Consider the following 18088-nt stretch of genomic DNA (forward strand, 5'->3'; position numbering starts at 1 on the left):
CTACGTCGAGCTTCAAAGCTGAGTAAAGCAGACAGGTGAAAGCCCAACTGAGCTGTGTTTTTGGGAGTGGGTATCCATCGAGTTTTACTCAAAAGCTGGCAACTCATGTTGCAACGGTCCTCAAATTTGGGAGGTGACAAACAGGTGATGGGACCAAAATTGGTAGAGATCGTTGCGCAGGGGTTGATCCTTTCTGAGGCACTAGCGCTTGTGCCTCAAGTCCGGACGGACAACCGTTAGTTGCTGACGTTGAGGACAGAGATTACATATTCTGCCTCTAGAAGATATAGCTGCAACATGTCCCTAGCCTACGCATGATTTCTTTACTGAGAGTTAACTCAACCACTTTTTGAGTAAAATGAAGCCGATGGTGGTAGTGTACTACCACAAACCTCGCAACGGCTGGTTCCTCCAGGGGTCTTTAAAGTTCCAAAACAGCCCGCTCAAGCTCGCATCAGCGCTAAGCTGCAAAGCTCCGACCAAAAGCGACACCGCCAATTGGTGTTCTAAAGGATAAATGTGGAATCATCTTGATCCTTGGAGATCAGGGCTGACAGTCCCATTCGTACCTTGAAAAATGATGCTTCTTCTGGTAAGAAGTCCGTGCAACTCCGCCCAACAGTCAGCGATAATTTGCTGCGGATCGTCGAGCCCCGGTATACCTCAATGCGGTCAAGTTCAAGATTGTTCGTCGAATCGTGGGTGTGAATGGGCAAATTGCTGACTTTTTAACGTCGAGCTCAAATGAAATGACTACCGGCTGAGTTTGCTACATCACTTACATAGTTATATATACTGGCTTTGACTAACAGATATGCTAACTCATACAAGGGTCAAGGCGGAAATGCCATGACTGTGATCCTTGGGTTGAATTTCACCATGGGTCTGGCTTTCTGTCTCGTGACACTATTCTACTACCCTATTCTCCCTCTACTCAATTTATTATAATGCTGCGTTTTAGACAAGTATAAGCCTGCTCAAAATCACGGAATAATACGAGGTACTATTCGCAGAGGGGCGACAACAGAGTAACATCAAAAGAATCGTATTTGCGGCAGATGCCACGATAGTAATATTGCGTGTTTAAAAGTTAGGAGGCTAACTCGGTCTGACGGGAATATCGAGTGGTTTGACTACCCAACATCGACGCTGATTAGACTCGTTGAATATTCATATCAAGCTTCTTTGGCAAGAGCGTAAAATATTGTTTATTGAGATATATAGTGTAGAGCTGAGAGCAGGTTCTGCCTATAGGTTAAAAGTGAAGGTAAAAGACACAGCGTGACTTCGAAACTTGCATTTATCTGAAGCTTTATTACAGAAGTAAAACAAACCGCATGCAGATACCAATTCTCGAAAATAGCCATGAGTTCATTCACATGGTTTGAAGTCTTCTAATTGGAAACCCTCTCGTTTCTCGCAGCACGAACCTGACAAATGGTTAGTAGCTTCTTATTCATGATCAATCAGCAAGTAAACTAAAACCATATAGCTTTCTAGAAATGAATCAAATGACAGGTCTCCTCTTGATCCCTCTATGAAGATTCATATCGTATCATAGGGTATACATAATGGGTTTAATGGGTTATGTAACTGTAGAACTCATCTTGAACCTTTGAAAGAGGTAAACCACATGCCTTCTAAGACACAAACCTGATACTGCATGTTAGTAAATGTACTGAGGGATGGCTAATTTGTTCTAGAGAAACACATCTGGCGCAGAGCTGATAGAGCCATGCCAACGCTGAGCCAACGCTGAGTCAACATCCTAGTCTAGTCGCTGACAGATCCAAGATACACTTACCAGTGATACTCTCTGCTGCTTCAACGAGGATGACAGACGACAGGGAATTGTCGTATAGTTTGATAGTGAGGTGCCGACTCTTCACTGTAGAGATTAATAGCGTACTTAGCACAAGGGCAGAAGAAAATCTGTAGAGGCACAGCGGAAGATTCAAGTATAATGAAAGACGATTTGCCTCTCTTGTGGCGAACTTCTGATACGACGTCCCAGGCAATACTTAGACAACCCCCTTGAGCATTGTCACGAAGTGAGTATAGATCCTGTTCTGTATAGGCATGGATAACGAGCTAACCTTCGGTTCTCGACATGGTCTAGATTGACCAAGAGAAGCGGAATGACTTCAGTCCTTGCAACAGAGCCTTGGTGAGTCTCTGTTACATGCAAGCTCCTGCCGAATTTGGAAGACAACATCGGGCACTGGGTGTGATATCCGATCTCGCTCATCAGAGACGACACAAGTACCTCAAGATAAATTGAGTGGATACGCCACATGCGACCCTTGACTTCGTGGGGGAGGATCTTTTGAACCCTTAGCTAGGTTTTGTAGATCTAGAACTTCCCAAAGAATCCTGCAATGCTACCCAACCTGACTGTCAAAGACTTGAGTTTTCAGTTAATAAACGCCAGTAAGACCGTAGTGAACGAGCTAGGTAGTGCTCCAACATATTGTAGTATAATGTCAGTCTGATCGTGTGACTTTGAGGATTACTTTAGCGTCAGGGCCGTAGCCCTGGGAGGTCTAAGGATGTAATTTTAAGCCCAGATTCATAGTTTACATGGTATAATAACTAGTAACTCCATGTTTGGGGGCAGTAGTACATTATTCAAGAATAGATGAATTAATGAGGTTGCTTCGTTGCCGGCTTGGCAAGGCGTCCAGTCCCGGCTGGGCAACACTCCTGACAGTTTATATGGGACACCTGCAACCAATTCAATAATATCAGACAAGATCTACATATTAGTGCAGCCATATCATCGTTCAACATGTGAATTTGCCTCTCCAATTGACATTTGCCATCCGAAGCCTATTGGAGTCTTTGGGATAAGTTTTGAATGACACCTTTTGCAGGGTTACTGACGAACAACCAACTGAACAATTCCTATCGAACAAAAGTTCCCAATAATGGTCTAATTTCGATGGTGCGAGCGGATCACGTGTGCTAATATCCGGGTAGGACGGCATAAAAAAGGCCTAGATAAGAGAAGATGTTCCCACAATCAAGTCCCAAAATGGAAGACAAGTGGCCTTCGACTAGATTGCGACGTCGTATCAACAATATTAAGCTTGAATCCATCGTCGGCGCTTCTCTCCAAGTCTCGGCCTTCAATATGTATCGACTCTCAAAGGTCCCATTGATTGCAACGGATATGCATCGCAAAAGGTCGCCGCTATCTCTCATCCCTGTCATCCCCAGATATAGACCCTGTTTGGATGCTGAAGCTCGTACATAATGCCTACTCTAATTGAGTAGAGTATTGAATAAAGGAATGTAACTTGCTATTGAATACAGCTCTTGACCACCGAAGGAAAATCGCATTTCGATTCTTAAGCTTTCTATCTGTTATTTTACTTGACTTTGAGACATTATCAGATAGAGCGCTCAGCTAAGGACGTTAGTGGAATGTCATATGAAGCTTATCATTTGAGTGCTGACATGCTTAACCTAGCCTTTTTGGACATGAACAAAGGAACCTGCAGATAGAGTGCTATGATGTATGTTGGTCTAAATCAACGACCAACACAACAAGGTAAATGTCTCTCGATCGTGAGATGTTAAAGATGCGACCCAATTGGGGATTCTTAATTAGCACCACATGAGGGACCTTTTGTTGCGGGACCCCGGTAATTCGGCATGTCGCAATCAAGCACAGTCCAACTCTGGTCACACTGCAGCCAATAGACATGCACCTGTAACCTTCACATTGCTGCTTGACCCTTACAAAAATTCCTCATTGCTCGGGTGTGGCACACACTAGTGCGGCTCTTCCTAGGAGGGCAGTCGATAGACGCATTAGCAACCACTGCAAGCGGCAAACCCGATCAAGATACCCCAGTTTCAACTGTTCCACGATATCGACAAGGTCGGACATGAAATTGATATCAGGCTAGTACTCATGGGGCAGGTCACGGATGTTTCAATACATATGTGCTACGGGTATTTCTGTGTGTAGAGTTGAGTACCAACAGCCGGTTAACATACTCGGAAAGCGGGATGCCAAGAGCTTCCTTTCACAAAAGAACCCCCGGGAACTGGATAAGGTCTCGAACGGAGGCGAATTCTTATCGCCGTGGTATCCGATATACGATCCAGAACATACAAACGTTACATTGTCTAATTGTCAGGGGAGGTGGTGTTACCAACCGTCAAACCGGCCATACGGTACAGATATAACTTGGGGCAAGCCGCCCTCTTGATATAATCGACGACGCTCAACTGGTAGAAGTCCCGATTGAACCACTGCTTTCATCCCAGTTCCGGAACCCATTACTCCCTTGATATTTCTCCAAGGGTGGGTTTGCCATTCGAACATGCCGTTCACCAACGTCGAGCCCAAGGGGCCTCACGGCCCCGACGACAACCTGGAGACATCCGTCTCCCAGGTTCATAGCTCCGATAACATCGACGAGAAGACCATCGACACTCCTAAAAACGCAGTACTTGGCTCAGAAATTCTCGATGTGTCTAGTGCTGATCGCCACGACGATAGCGACAACGACAGCAAAGATGTCATTATCGTGACCGGTGCCGACGCCTCTCGCCACCTACTCCCGATGAGAGATGATCATGACAATGCATTGACTTTCCGAAGTCTCCTCCTTGCCTCTTGTCTTGCCTGCTTCCAGGCTGTGATGTACCAGATCTATACAGTAAGCTGCGCCGTTTTGCCTGTCATAGCCAAGCATCATCTGATATCAGTCTCCAGTTCAAACCCACTATGATCACAATCCAAGGAACTTTCATCGTCCTCATCTCATACTTTATCGGAAATGCTTGGGCCTTTGCTCTCCCTCGCGGTGACAAGTATGAAGCTCGGTGGATAGCTAAGGGTAATAGTGGTTCCCTGCCAGTCTGGCTCAAAGTCATCAAAGTCGTCAACCCAGGTCCCTGGGGTCTCAAAGAGCATGCCATCTGTGCTATTACGGCTACGTCGGCTTCTAATGCCGCCGCGAGTGTCCAGGTTTTTGCCGCACAGGATCTCTTCTACGACATGCCCTTGAGCGCCACCACTGTCATCTTGAGTACCATCTCAATTGGGTTGTTTGGCTATGGCCTTTGCGGTATCATGCGTCCCGTAGCTGTTTGGCATGTCGATGCTGTTTTCTGGAGCAACTTGCCTACTGTCAAAACGCTTCAAGGCCTCCATTGGCAAGAGGTCAAAAACTCTAAGCCTCTCCGATACTTCTGGTACAGCTTTACTGGCATGTCACTATACGAGTTCTTTCCCGCCTATATCTTCCCCTGGCTTAACTCGGTTTCCGTGCCTGTATGTCGCCCCGCGAGTTGATATCATTTAAGAGCCTACTGACCATCATGAATAGTGTCTTGCTGCTATGAAGGCAACCGGCGAAAAGGCTGAACACCTCACCAACATCTTTGGTGGAGCTACAAACAATGAAGGTCTCGGTCTTTTCACTCTATCTTTCGATTGGCAATATGTAAGTCATAAATTCACATTACAGTGGCTTTACTGACTCAGGCAGATTACCTCCTTCAACACCTCTCTCCCTCTACCCCTCCAGGCTCATATGGCTGTCGGATTCTTCGTCTGCTACATTGTCATGGTGGCTATCTACTACGGTAACGGCTGGGGTGCCAAGTCTCTTCCATTCATGTCTACTCGTCTCCTGATGGAGAACGGCACGACATATCCCGTTGCTCAGGTTTTCGAGGGTGGAGTCCTCAATGAAGAACGTCTGTTGGAGTTCGGTCTTCCCAAATTGACTGGCACCTTTGCTTACGCTATGTTTATGGCCAATGCTGCGGTAAGCTCTCAACATGTTATTCTTATGACCCAGACTAATCCATGTTAGATTGGTGCCCTCATCTTCCATTGCATCCTCTTCTGGGGCAAGGACGTCGTGAAGGCGTTCAAGAGTGCAAAGGAAGGTCGTTACGATGATCGTCATCATGAACACATGGCCAAGAACTACAAGGAAGCGCCATGGTGGTGGTATATTTCCATCCTTATTGGTAGCTTTATTCTCGGTCTTGTTGTTGTGATCAAGGAGAACATCACCCTTCCTATATGGGCATACGTAGTGTCGCTTGTGATGGGCTCCATCATTGCACCAGTCGTAAGTTTCATCGGCATTATGACAAATAATCACGCATGCTGACTGAAACTATTCAGAGCACACTTCTTTACTCTAGGTATGGCAACGGAATTGCTACCAACAACCTTTCGAAGATGTTGGCTGGTCTTATGCTTCCTGGAAAGCCTGTGGGTAATATGTACTTCGCGGCATGGTCTCACAACGTAATTTCCAATGCTGTCAACCTGTCTGGTGATCTCAAGATGGGAGAATACCGTGAGCCTCCTTTCCAGTCTTTTTACATCAAGTCTAATTCATGAGTACAGTCAAAATCCCCCCTCGTGTCATGTTCCTTACACAAATCTGGGGAACCATCCTCGGTGGCTTCATCAACTATGCTGTGATGATTAGCATTGTGGGAAGTAACCGTGAACTCCTTCGAGACGGGGACGGAAACTCGTCTTGGAGCGGCGCCACTATGCAGTCATACAACACCAATGCAACCTCATGGGCACTGGCTGGGTACCTATATAAGATTGGTGGTGCCTATGAAATCGTACCTTTTGGTCTCTTGGTTGGTGCAGGCTTGGTCGTTGTGCATCGCATTTTCTACAAGGTAAGAAAGACTCCTCATCTTGTACAAAGACTCTCGCTAACATGTCACAGTTCTACCCCAAGATCAAGAGCTTTGATGTCGCCGACATCAACTTTGCCCAGTTCATCCAGTATGCTGGTTACATCCCTTACAACCAGAGTCAAACTTGTGTCATCTTCAGCCAGTTGCTCTCTGGCTTCTTCGTTCAGTTCTACCTTCGAAATTACCGCCCGCGCATCTTTAGAGACTACTCGTACCTAGTGACAGGTGCCTTTGATGGCGCAAGTCTCACTGTCCTTTTCATCCTCTCCTTTGCTGTCTTCGGTGCTGGTGGGCCTGGTCATCCTTTCCCAAGCTGGTGGGGGAACAATGTCAATGGCAACTATGATCTTTGCCCTGTTGCCGAATGATTGCAGTTAAACAATGAGAGTTTAAGAGACGGACAGTTGGTAGTTCAGAGTATATATAAGTTCAAACATATTGAAAACAAACTTGAGGTCCCAAGAAGTTGACTGTGATGTAGCATTATGCATCTCGGGTCAGCTGACATGGTACATACGGCATAGACCAGGTGAGGGGCTGGAATATCGCCTCGTTATTGTAGGAGGACTCAAGCTTCACCCTCTTCATTTTCTAAACTTCTTCCCGACCTTTATTTCCACACTCCAATGACTTCCGCTCATGCCATATATCCCAGCCTACGGGGTAAGACAGTGCTTATCACGGGCGGTGCGGAAGGTATAGGTTCTGCCACCGTGGAACTCTTTTCTCTCCAGGGCTGTCAAGTCATCTTTCTCGACATTGCTGAAGACTCGGCCCAGAAAACAATTGACAGAGTTATTTCTCGATCTAAAGATAGCGATTCCCCGATCAAAGCACCAATATTTTACAAGTGTAGCGTCGCAGATCTACCTGAACTACAGGAAACTGTCAAGAGTGTCCAGGATAAACATGGTGTGATACACATATTGGTGAACAATGCAGCAGCCGCTGGAAACAGAGCCAGACTCACCACGGAGAATGTCACGGCGGATGACTGGGACTTTAACGTCAACACCAACCTTCGACATATTTTCTTTCTCACTCAAGCTGTGATACCGGATATGAAGGAGGCAAGAAGAGGGAGTATCATTAATCTTGGCTCTATCACTTGGCGTATCCCTGCTCAAGGTACTCCAGGTAGGCCTGTTTGTCTCTTCGCTTCATGGTATTTTCGCTGACGACTCTCAAGCTTATGGTGCCTGCAAAGCCGCTATCATGGGCCTCACGCGTACACAGAGCAAAGAATTCGGCAAGTACAACATCCGAATCAACAGTGTCATGCCTGGGGCCATTGCGACGCAGCGACAGAGAGAAGAGATTCTGACGCCCGAGTATCGTGAGGAGGTGATGCGGGGCCAGAGCTTACAGCGGGATCTTGAGCCCGAAGAGGTAGCTAAGGTGATTGTTTTCTTGGGAAGTGATGAAGCCAGCGCCGTTACGGGAAGTTCTTATGTTGTTGATGGCGGCTGGTGCAGTGACCCTTGAGCAGTTTTAGTGAAACCAAGACTATATATTTCTATTCTCAATGAGCCTCTCTCATTATCGGTATCAATGTTCCTGATCAATTGCCGCGCCCCTCATCTCAGTGGATCCGAGCCAGTACTGCCAGTACAAAGCGGGGAAGCTTATGTCGACACCATCCATAGATGCTTTGTCCAGCCATTTGAACTCTCTTGTTTTGATACACCATCCAGATCATCAAACGAGCCGACATGGAGTACTGGCGCTACTCAGCCTCTCAGGCCTTGGAGAGGCTCCAGTCTGGCGACCTTACCGTCGAACAGTACGCATCCTCACTTCTTGAGCGGATAAAACAACGTAATGAAGATGTTCAAGCCTGGGCGTATCTTGACTCAAATGCTGTACTGGAACAAGCTAGAGCATTGGATGAAGTTCCCTTCGAACAGAGAGGGCCGTTGCATGGTCTACCAGTGGGAATCAAAGACATTATCTTGACGAAAGGTAAACGCTTCTTGGGAATTAATCTCTCTTCATGGAGAGTCTACTGATTCCTGAGTAGATATGCCCACCGAGTATGGGTCTAGTATATATAAAAGCGATCATCCGAGAATCGACGCTGGATCTGTAATGGTTCTCCGACATGCAGGATGCCTTATCTTTGGTAAGCTTGTTAGAAACAGCCCAGCTACCGTTTCCTAACAAGGCGATAGGTAAAACGACAACTACCGAATTCGCTGCATCCTTCATCGGACCAGCCACTCGCAACGCTCACAGTACCACACGTACGCCGGGAGGTTCATCTGCAGGGTCCGGAGCCGCAGTAGCAGATTTCCAAATTCCCATAGCGTTGGGATCTCAGACAAAAGGTTCCATCGTCCGGCCAGCGTCTTTTAACGGTGTTTATGGCTTCAAGCCTACCTGGCATACTATCACACGTGAAGGTCAAAAGTTCTGTTCCCCTACCGTTGATACAATCGGGTTCTTCGCTCGTAGTGTTTCAGACTTTGAGTTGATCGCCGATGCATTCTCGTTGCACGATGACGAAGACTCTTCGTTCAAAGAACTAGCAGGCTCCAAATTTGCTGTATACATGCCATTCCAGTGGCATTTGGCCGGTGAAGGCACTATCACGGCTATGGAGAAAGCGGTAGAGTTGCTCAACGCTCACGGTGCGCAAGTAGAAGAACTCAACCTAGGCCCGGACTTTGAGAAGGTTGTGGAGTGGCATGACACAATTGTACGTCTTGAAGGAGCGACAAGTCTCTTGCCTGAATATAACCAGGCCAGAGAACAGATTGATCAGGTATTGGCCAGAGGAGTGGATGAACGAAACAACATCTCGCGCAGATCACAACTTGATGCATATGATGGGCTCTCGGCCTTGCGGCCACGTTTCGATAAGATCGCCGATGAATATGTGGCAGTTCTGGCGCCGAGTGTACTTGGTGAGGCTCCAGAGGGACTTGGAAACACAGGTAGTCCCATTTTTGCATCACCTTGGACTGTAAGTGAGATCCATATCTGGAGAGAGTTATACTGATAATATAAGGCCTTACACACACCGGTAGTCAATATCCCAGGATTTCGAGGCAGGAATGATATGCCAGTTGGCCTTTCGTTGATAACAGCGAGACTTCGTGATCGTCATCTGCTCAAAGTGAGCGAAGTCGTCGGTCGGCTTTTCGAGAAAGAAGGGGGATGGATTCCAAGTTCTGGTTGAAGATTCCTCTTAGCTTGGGCTAGTATAAAATAGACAGTTGAGACCTATCGTGGATTCCAGCAGTATACAATAGAAAACGAAGTCTGTTTACGCATTGAGAGCTAAGATAATGACTCAATAGTGAAGCGAATACATGTTCCCGGGTACAAGGTCAGTATTGGAAAGATGTTGCTCGAAATTGGATTGAAAGAATCTCTTCCAGAGCCTAGCTGACCTTCACGTGCTTAGTCTACTAGGAAGTCTCCTCTGCGATATCAACAGGGAAGAATTCCATTTACCCTGAGAGTCTTGGTTCGTTTTATCATGGCCCGACAATATTGACTGGTGGGCGAATACATAGCTCATGTCTTGGCTTTCGGTGATGGTCTTCTGGGTGCAGAATAGGGTTTCTCAATAACCCTAGCGATGACCTGTCATTGACACAGCCACTTGGCACAAACCACTTTGGCAGCTCTACCAAGCTGCACATATAAACGCCTCCATCCACCCGGCGATGACATTTATTCCCACCCTACTTCAGTTAAGTACAGAGAAAGTGTCACCCGTCATGTGGAGCCTGAGTCTGTCATAAGACGTCGTACATTGTCATATTTTCATAGGTAAATATCAGGATGAAAGGTAAGTACTGAGATTGTATTATTATCCACAAAGAATGTAGTATTAGGACCCAACATCTGAGCGCGCAATCTCGTTACAATGTGCTAACATACTCCATCAACCAATCTGAACTCAAGCTGTTATAGAAACTAAAAAGGGAGTGATCGGTCCGCCCCCCTGTCAAGCATGTGCAATACAAATCAAGGCGTCAGCTTAAGCCGTAGCGTGAGAAGTAGATGCAGGCTCGATGTGGACAATGTTGGCGTTAGCATCGGCCTCGAAGACCTTCTTCTGCTTAGATGCCTTGACAGGGCTGGGGGAAGAGAAGATATAATCAAGTTCCTCGAGCTAGAAGAGTAATGGTCAGTGAAGTTCGCCTTACGAAGAGGCTGGTAGTAACTTACAGTTCGGTTCTTGGTCTCAGGGACGAGGAAGTAGAGAATGCCAGACTGAATGACACACCAGATGCAGAAGACAATGTAGGTCTTCCAGGCAATGTTCTTCAGAGCGACGGGAATACCGAATTGCATGACAAGCATGGCAGCGTTGGTGAAGAGGGAGCTGAAGGCCATACCCTTGGCTCGCATCTCGTAGCTAAGAACCTCGACTGGGTAGAGAGCCTGAAGGGGAGTCCAGCCGACGGAGTAGAAGATCTGGAAGAGATAAACCCAGGCGAGGATGGCCTTACTGACTGGTGGGGTGACAGCATCGATTTGGTCCTTGTTGTCGAGATCAGTGATGTTGGCGATGGAGGCAGGGACAGTGACGCCGATCCAGCAGAAAGCACAAACGATGTTGACGATAATCAACATGGGACGACGACCAACAGTATCGGTGAAGGTGGCACCAAGGGCAGCAAAGGCGATCTGAACGGCGTTCATTCCCATAGCGACGTCGTTTTGTTGTCGGCCATCCTTAATACCGGCAGTGTCGAGGAAAGCGCTGAGGTAGTAAGAGACGATACTGTTACCGGCCCACTGTCCAAAGAGCGAAACGAGACAGTTGCAGGTGAGTCGGTAAAAGGCAGCACGTGTCTTGAAAAGAGCCCGGTAGTCCCACCATCGCTTGTCACTGCCGTCCATCTCAAGATGCTCCTCGTACTCGTGGAGCTGAAGCTTAACCCATTCACTCTCAGGGTTACCGTGGCCGTGGAGGTTGGTGAGGTTCTTCTTGGCGAGCTCTTGCTGTCCGTGGGTGTACAGCCATCGAGGAGACTCAGGAAGAAGCATGGCGCAGAAGCCGATGACGCAAGGAAACATGAGCTGGAGACCAACGGGGATCATCCAAGAGGTGTTGGTTCCCTCGTAGTTCCAACCGCCACGAACAGCACTGCTAGCAACAAGGGCACCAACAGGCCACATGACGTTGTAGAGACCAGTGATGATACCACGGTGAGCAGGATGGGAGACTTCAACGACGTATGTGGGACCAGCAGCGGCGGCGATTGAGACACCGAAACCGAGGAAGAAGCGACCAGCCATGAATTGACCAACGCTTGCATTGGTGTAACAAGCAAGCTGAATAACGACACCGATGATGATGATCCAAGCACCAATGGTCATACCGGCACGGCGACCCCAAGTATCGATACTGGGTCCAACGAGGGGAATGGCGACGACAGAGCCGATTTGATACATGGAAGTGACGATACCTATCAGATGTCAATACTGTGATCATGTGCAGGGATCAAAATGGATTGAGTCGACGCACCAGCTTCAATACCCTTGTTGTCGACACCAAAGAACTTCTTGAAGTCATCAGTGGAAAGAAGAGTTCCGAACAGAGAACCATCGTAACCGTTGGCAGTAGAGCAGCAGAAAGCGACCATGCTAGCGAAGATGAGGATGGGTGCAGCCAGCTTTGGTGGAGGCTCCTTGATCATAGCCTGCTGGAACGCTTCATCTCCAATGGCCGTCTTGACGATGACTACCTCATGCTTGGGCTAGAGTAGGATGTTAGCGGTGCTCAATTGGGCTGTTTGGGAAGACGAAGGGACGTACATCCTTCTCGTGGATGGAATCGGACGCCATGGTGTTGGTATCTCAACACTGGATCTGTTGACTGTTGAGCTTAATGTCTGTTCCTCAAAGGTGAGATTGGCTGATGCTCTGGACTGGAAACAAAACTTCAGAGATTGAGATGGAGCAAGGGATATATATAACAACTTCAAGACAATGTTCAGGAGCTGGGGTGATGGTGGTTTTTGCAAAGGCTGGTGCATCATGTCTGGCAGCTCCGTGGAACTACTGCAAATGGATGGACAGACGGAGACTGTCTCCCGATCCGCCACAACCACAAAGATCTCGAACAGGCGAGTGTTTGCTGGCTAGCAGAGTGTCTTGCTCAGGCAGGCGGATCGACGGCCAAGGTTCCGACAGCTGATGGGAGCGACCGATCGAGCGGTACACAAGCCAGGTAGTGAGCTTGATTGATCTGACAAGAAACGGCCAAGTGCCATCCATCCCTGGTAGGGCCATAGAGTCTGTTGCAGTCTGGGGTTACTTGGCCCTTTGTGGAAAGGGAGGGGGATGGGAATCCAGAATTCGGTGTCAGCCCGACAGAGCAGAAAACACAATGTGTTGTCTTGGGTGATTGGTTCTTGGATGGCCACAAGCATCAGCCATGTGCGCCAAGTGGCCAGCGGCGCTTAACTTGATCTCTCCAGAAACTCATGACTGTGACTTTTCTTCGGCTTCTTGGTCCGTAATGCCATACATCTGTTCTCATGCCTTTTCTCTAAACCTGTGTCGACTCACTACGCCACAAACCGATCAATCGATTCATTTTGCTGTGCAATGCTGGCACTGGCGCTCGTTAGGCGCGGCCGCGACATGTGCTGCTACCTCGTTGCTTTGCTAGTAAGAACGAGGTAAGACCGCGAGGGGGATTATTTTGCTTCAAGCTAGTAAGCTATGCGGCCCGCGTTACCGAAATACGATTGGCTGAGATCCTTGCTTTTCCTTCTGGTCGAAATTTGTCCCAATTGGAAAGAAAGTGCTGATGGTTCAACAGCTGTGTTCTTTTCACTAAGGAGCGCATTAACTCTGGCAACGGCTTCGGATAATACTACTACGAGATACTCCTCAAATATCTCAGCCAAAATGTCAGTATCGTCAGTCTTGACACTCTCACTCCAAGGTACGTACTAGGTCACCTTATTCCATTCTCGTTAAGTTTAAAACATGCTTACTTCCCCCGCATCCCCAGATCCAATTCTCCACGAATAGCGTCCTCGGGTCCGGGTCAACAGCCCGATTACTCCGGGCCCCCAGACTCAAAAGCCCCTGGCAAGAATTCGCAACAAGAAAAGAAAGTTGCGGAAAAGGCGGGATCGGGCTCCTCATTTCCTGTGGCCCTCTCTTCCCCATCTGGGGTACAGCAATAGAATCAATAGTGCAAGACATGGGCTCTCTCTGCCTGCCAAGATCTACTTCTACGATGGACATGCACCAAGAGACCTCGTGAACCAATCTCCGACCCTTGTCAAACCATCCTTCAGGAGACAGTTGAAATGTCTCGGGCTCAATGTGGCTAACAATCCTGCGGCTGAGGAGGCAATCTGCGTTTTTGTTTTACAGGTTATGGCAGCGGCACCTTTGACTAGCTCTTGTGACGGCCATCAAACGAGTCAGTGGCCGGCGGTATGGAAAAGCATTCCGTCTTTTGCACCAATATTTTGTCCCAAGTGCATACAAGGCTTTCTTCGGCCAATATCTTCCGGAATTGATTAGACGTACCTTGTTAGCTGTGGGTTAGGGTTAACATATTTCGGTGACCCAGCACTGCGGCTGGCCATGTCTGCCCAGAGTCTGGGCCGATATCCCGTGGAGTCTGTCTCTCTTGGCCTGCTTGGCCAATGCCAGAAGTAGAAAGTGAATCATTGTCATGTAGTTCGTTTCGTTAACCTCTTTTTGGAAAAGGCTCTCCTGTCATTGACATTTCAGATCACGCGATGGTACGATTCTGTCATCTTAAATTTTCTCTTGTGTTCATTCCCCAGGTGATCTCCGATGTATGCCAGGCTGCAATACGTTTTCTCTCGGCTTTCGCCATCCCCTTCCAGACTCGTCTTTTAAAACTTGTATCCTGGCTCGTTCAATCTGTCACACTCCAAAGTCTCTGTGCATTTGAATCACTCAAGCCATACAGAGTATAGCGGGATTGGTGTCAACGAGGTCGTACGATGGTAGTAACATCTGGGCATAAGCTTAATCCAAGGCCAAGCTCGTGATGCCGGCCTTACCGTGTCGATCACAGCTTCGAGCGTCTCAAGTAAGACTTTTCAAGGAGATCAAGTGTGTTAATGGTGTGAAGTTATGCAGCTCTTAGTCGCGGAGGCATGCAGCGTAGCTGATCAACTCCAGAATAAGGCCTTGGCGCCTAGGTATCAACTTGTCCTTCCCACCGCAAAGTCACAATACAGAAAGATAATCAACGCAAAACGAATTGTTCGCCACTGTATAGACATGATCGACGAGTAATGCCAAGCAATGTAATACACGGCGCAGGGTTCCAGCGTGGCCAAGTACAAGTCAAGGTTCCCGCCGTGAAGGGTCATCAACAAAAGAACGATACAACAACCCATAACATAACTATTGTAAGCATTTCACACTCTCGCTTTTGGTCAATTTTGACACATGTGGCCTGAGGACATTATGCCAAGACCAACAATGGGTTCTCCTCAGATTTAAGCTACAGTTCCGGTGAAAATACAAGGTACACAGGCAACCAAGCGATGAAGCGAGGAACCATGAAAGTAACATCCCTGATCTAGGACTGGCAAAACTACGGATAGTACAATATCTATTCAGTTCGACATCTAAATATACGCCATCGTCTATTCATCTGATTCATCTAGAAAGATCCCAAGGAGGGGATCAGAATGTCGGATCCGACTCTTTAATGGGCTTCAGGTCACCCTGCCCCTTGAAAACCTCAATAATTTTAGCCTGCTCCGTCAGGATAAACCTCTCTGTCTGCTTTCCAATGGAAGCAAGCTCCTTCCATCTGTTGAAATCCTTAGGGTTTCGCTTATCACCATGAGCATCCTCCGCATGTTCCCAATGGCCCTTGGAGAAGCCTAGCATTCCGCTAATGGTTTTGTTGGTGATGTCGTACACCAGAGAAACAATGGTTCCAGTCTCTTCTAGCCAGTTGATCTGCCATAGCTCTCCTGGACGGATACACTGGTAGGCGACGGTCTGGTAGTTGATTCGGCCGGCCATGGGACCTCCATGAATGGCGTAGACAACGCGGTCGTCGGAGAAAAACCAGATTTCATAGCGCCATTTTTCAGGGTTACCCTCTGCGTCTGTGGCGTCGTAATCGTAGACAAGATGTGTGTTGAGGATGTCGTCCTTGAAGGTGGGATGCAGAGGCGTATTTGTCTGATATCTGGGCAGCGACATGACGAAGTTTCTTAATATTAGAATGCTTGATTGTGATATGATTTAGGATGTGTTGTACAACTATATTGAAAAAAGGCGTTTGTGAGTTCTTATACACGGTTAAAAAGAAATCATGTCGCGTAAGTGGCTTGATTGTCGTGGTGCAAATATATCCCAGTCACATCATCACCCATTCTCTCGGATCGAGCGGACTGAAAGGTGCCACTAAAACACGGTCATGGATCAATAGGAAGCATAGATCGAGTTGACAACATGTATATCCGAAAATCCATACGATCTACTTTTCAACTCAAACTCAATTGCTAGTCGTATGATGTCACACGGGACTAACAAAACATCCACAAATCCACCGCATATTTCGCCATGACCTTTCGGCAATCGATCTCGGTAGGACAGCAAAGAACACGAAAGAATTACCTCAGAAACAACATCATTCAGACCATCTAGTGGTATACACTCTTACTCAACGTCTCGTACAAGACGGAATGTCACCCATGGCCAGAGATACTTTGTCTGCCACCAGTTCAAGCTGCAAAAGTTAGTGACCGAACAGTACATAGCACAAAAAGGTAATCTCACAAGCTCTTTCGACCAGCAATACGTGGTTGCAGCGCCCAGCTTCCTCCAACTACTGCTATATGCTTCTCATCCATAAAGTCGGCTACATCATCATATTGTCAGCAATATCCATCTGCTAAGCGCTGATGTACAGGACTCACCACTGTAACCGGGATAAATATCCATTGGCTTGAATCCAGGCTGCGGCTCAAACAAAGATCCCGTCCATTCAGCTGCCCCTCCAGTGTCACCTAATCCGCAAAGATAGTCCTTGTGCGTGACGCCTGTTGGATTGAAGTTTCGAAATCCAGAATTCGTTTCTGCCAAATCAACAAAGATGGCTCGAGGGTCTGTGTGAAACTGATGATTGACTTGACTCTCAGGTGCCTTCCTTCCACGCTCAACATATTCGTGGATACTACGTAATTCATGAAGCGTCGGCAGACGACCTCCAGCCCACTGAGCGTATCGTTTGACCTCGTCAAAAGAGGCCATTACAGGCCAGTCCAGTGCTTGAGCCAGAGGGATTGGACCCCAAACGGTTTTGACGCTGTGACGGGCGATGAACGTGGTGAAATCTTCATCCTCTCCAGCATTGCGTGTCTTGTGCCACGTTGCTGGGATTTGCAACTGTTCAACGTTGAACAAATGTCTTGCGTACTCACCGTTGCTCACCGGTCGACCTTGTGCTTCGAGTTGCAGGACTCGGACTTTGTATGGTTCGCGTTCGTTGTCCCACGCAAAGAATCGATCTAGACCCTCATCACTTTCAGGGTCGTGGAAGCCTATGGTGAATTCCTGTGCAGGAATTTTGAACCAAGGGTTCTCGATTCGTCGCGAAGCAGCCGCCTTTGCAAGCTTTGCAAAATCAGGTTTAGGTATATCTGGAGGAGGCAAAATATTCTGACTCTGGATTGTCATGAAGAGAAATGTCTCAGCGTGAAGGCCTGTTACTTTTAGTTTTCGAGAGGTTAATAACAGACCTGGGGATATCTACCTTCGTGTTCGAATCCTATCCAAAGAGCGCGTCCTATGCACCGATCTGAATAAGCTCTCCCATTGTCGTAGAGGGATGCGATTCGCCTCTTCACGCGCTCACGATAGTGCAGGATATCTTCCAACTTGGGGAACACGTCTGGAAGTTCACTATGATCGTGACACTTGGAAGGGTCGTCAACGTCGGGATCTATACCGCGCTCAAATATCTGATGATAATAAGCTGGTTCAGTTGGTTTGCCCTTGGTCGCTCTTGTTAGATGGATGTCTTCACTTTGGTGCGTTGTTAGTACAGAGACTGATCAAAGGACAAGGAATCTCACAACGTAGGTATATGGCCAAGGTAGAACAACAGTGGGTTTCTCAAAGGAATAGGCTGTTCCATCAATGCCTCTGGGCGTATCATCTTGGTAGTAACAAGTTCCCAGACCTGCCAGAGCTGCTTCCATTCTGCTAACGAAGGGACGGGAGCTGGAGCATATTGCTCTGGTTGCAAGGGGAAAGCATAGGGGTTTTTCGTATCAATTGTCATTTTGTATAAAGTTGCAATCAAGATGGGGGTTTGTGATTGAGAAGGGACAACAGCAGCTGTCTCGTGGATATAAAAATAACACAAAACTAAAGTCGGACTACTGGCGTACCTCGACGTCAT

General features: G+C 47.6%; 6 protein-coding genes across 6 annotated transcripts; 3 read left to right on the top strand and 3 right to left on the bottom strand.

Moving 5' to 3' along the window:
- Positions 1-4334: 4334 nt before the first annotated feature.
- FSST1_008243 (OPT oligopeptide transporter protein-domain-containing protein) lies at positions 4335-7064 on the top strand (the record flags this gene model as incomplete). The annotated part of the gene is made up of 8 exons (XM_083225107.1): positions 4335-4673; positions 4730-5290; positions 5346-5462; positions 5508-5789; positions 5838-6101; positions 6158-6335; positions 6386-6675; positions 6726-7064. 8 exons carry the CDS (start codon positions 4335-4337, stop codon positions 7062-7064), a joined length of 2370 nt encoding a protein of 789 aa, XP_083084204.1.
- A 258-nt stretch (positions 7065-7322) lies between these two features.
- On the top strand, positions 7323-8181 carry FSST1_008244 (SDR family NAD(P)-dependent oxidoreductase; the record flags this gene model as incomplete). The annotated part of the gene is made up of 2 exons (XM_083225108.1): positions 7323-7833; positions 7886-8181. 2 exons carry the CDS (start codon positions 7323-7325, stop codon positions 8179-8181), a joined length of 807 nt encoding a protein of 268 aa, XP_083084205.1.
- A 227-nt stretch (positions 8182-8408) lies between these two features.
- On the top strand, positions 8409-9877 carry FSST1_008245 (amidase; the record flags this gene model as incomplete). The annotated part of the gene is made up of 4 exons (XM_083225109.1): positions 8409-8658; positions 8717-8818; positions 8868-9661; positions 9707-9877. The coding sequence occupies 4 exons, from the start codon at positions 8409-8411 to the stop codon at positions 9875-9877; spliced, it is 1317 nt and encodes a 438-aa protein (XP_083084206.1).
- Positions 9878-10687: 810 nt separating this feature from the next.
- On the bottom strand, positions 10688-12504 carry FSST1_008246 (general substrate transporter; the record flags this gene model as incomplete). The annotated part of the gene is made up of 4 exons (XM_083225110.1): positions 10688-10822; positions 10879-12125; positions 12185-12416; positions 12475-12504. 4 exons carry the CDS (start codon positions 12502-12504, stop codon positions 10688-10690), a joined length of 1644 nt encoding a protein of 547 aa, XP_083084207.1.
- A 2847-nt stretch (positions 12505-15351) lies between these two features.
- FSST1_008247 (Calycin-like protein) lies at positions 15352-15882 on the bottom strand (the record flags this gene model as incomplete). The annotated part of the gene is made up of 1 exon (XM_083225111.1): positions 15352-15882. One exon carries the CDS (start codon positions 15880-15882, stop codon positions 15352-15354), a length of 531 nt encoding a protein of 176 aa, XP_083084208.1.
- Positions 15883-16341: 459 nt separating this feature from the next.
- FSST1_008248 (C-type lectin protein) lies at positions 16342-17968 on the bottom strand (the record flags this gene model as incomplete). The annotated part of the gene is made up of 5 exons (XM_083225112.1): positions 16342-16411; positions 16462-16543; positions 16602-17387; positions 17438-17709; positions 17760-17968. The coding sequence occupies 5 exons, from the start codon at positions 17966-17968 to the stop codon at positions 16342-16344; spliced, it is 1419 nt and encodes a 472-aa protein (XP_083084209.1).
- Positions 17969-18088: the final 120 nt, after the last annotated feature.

The sequence above is a fragment of the Fusarium sambucinum genome, chromosome II (assembly GCF_050947815.1).
Source record: "Fusarium sambucinum isolate potato_lamoka chromosome II, whole genome shotgun sequence".
NCBI lineage: Eukaryota > Fungi > Ascomycota > Sordariomycetes > Hypocreales > Nectriaceae > Fusarium > Fusarium sambucinum.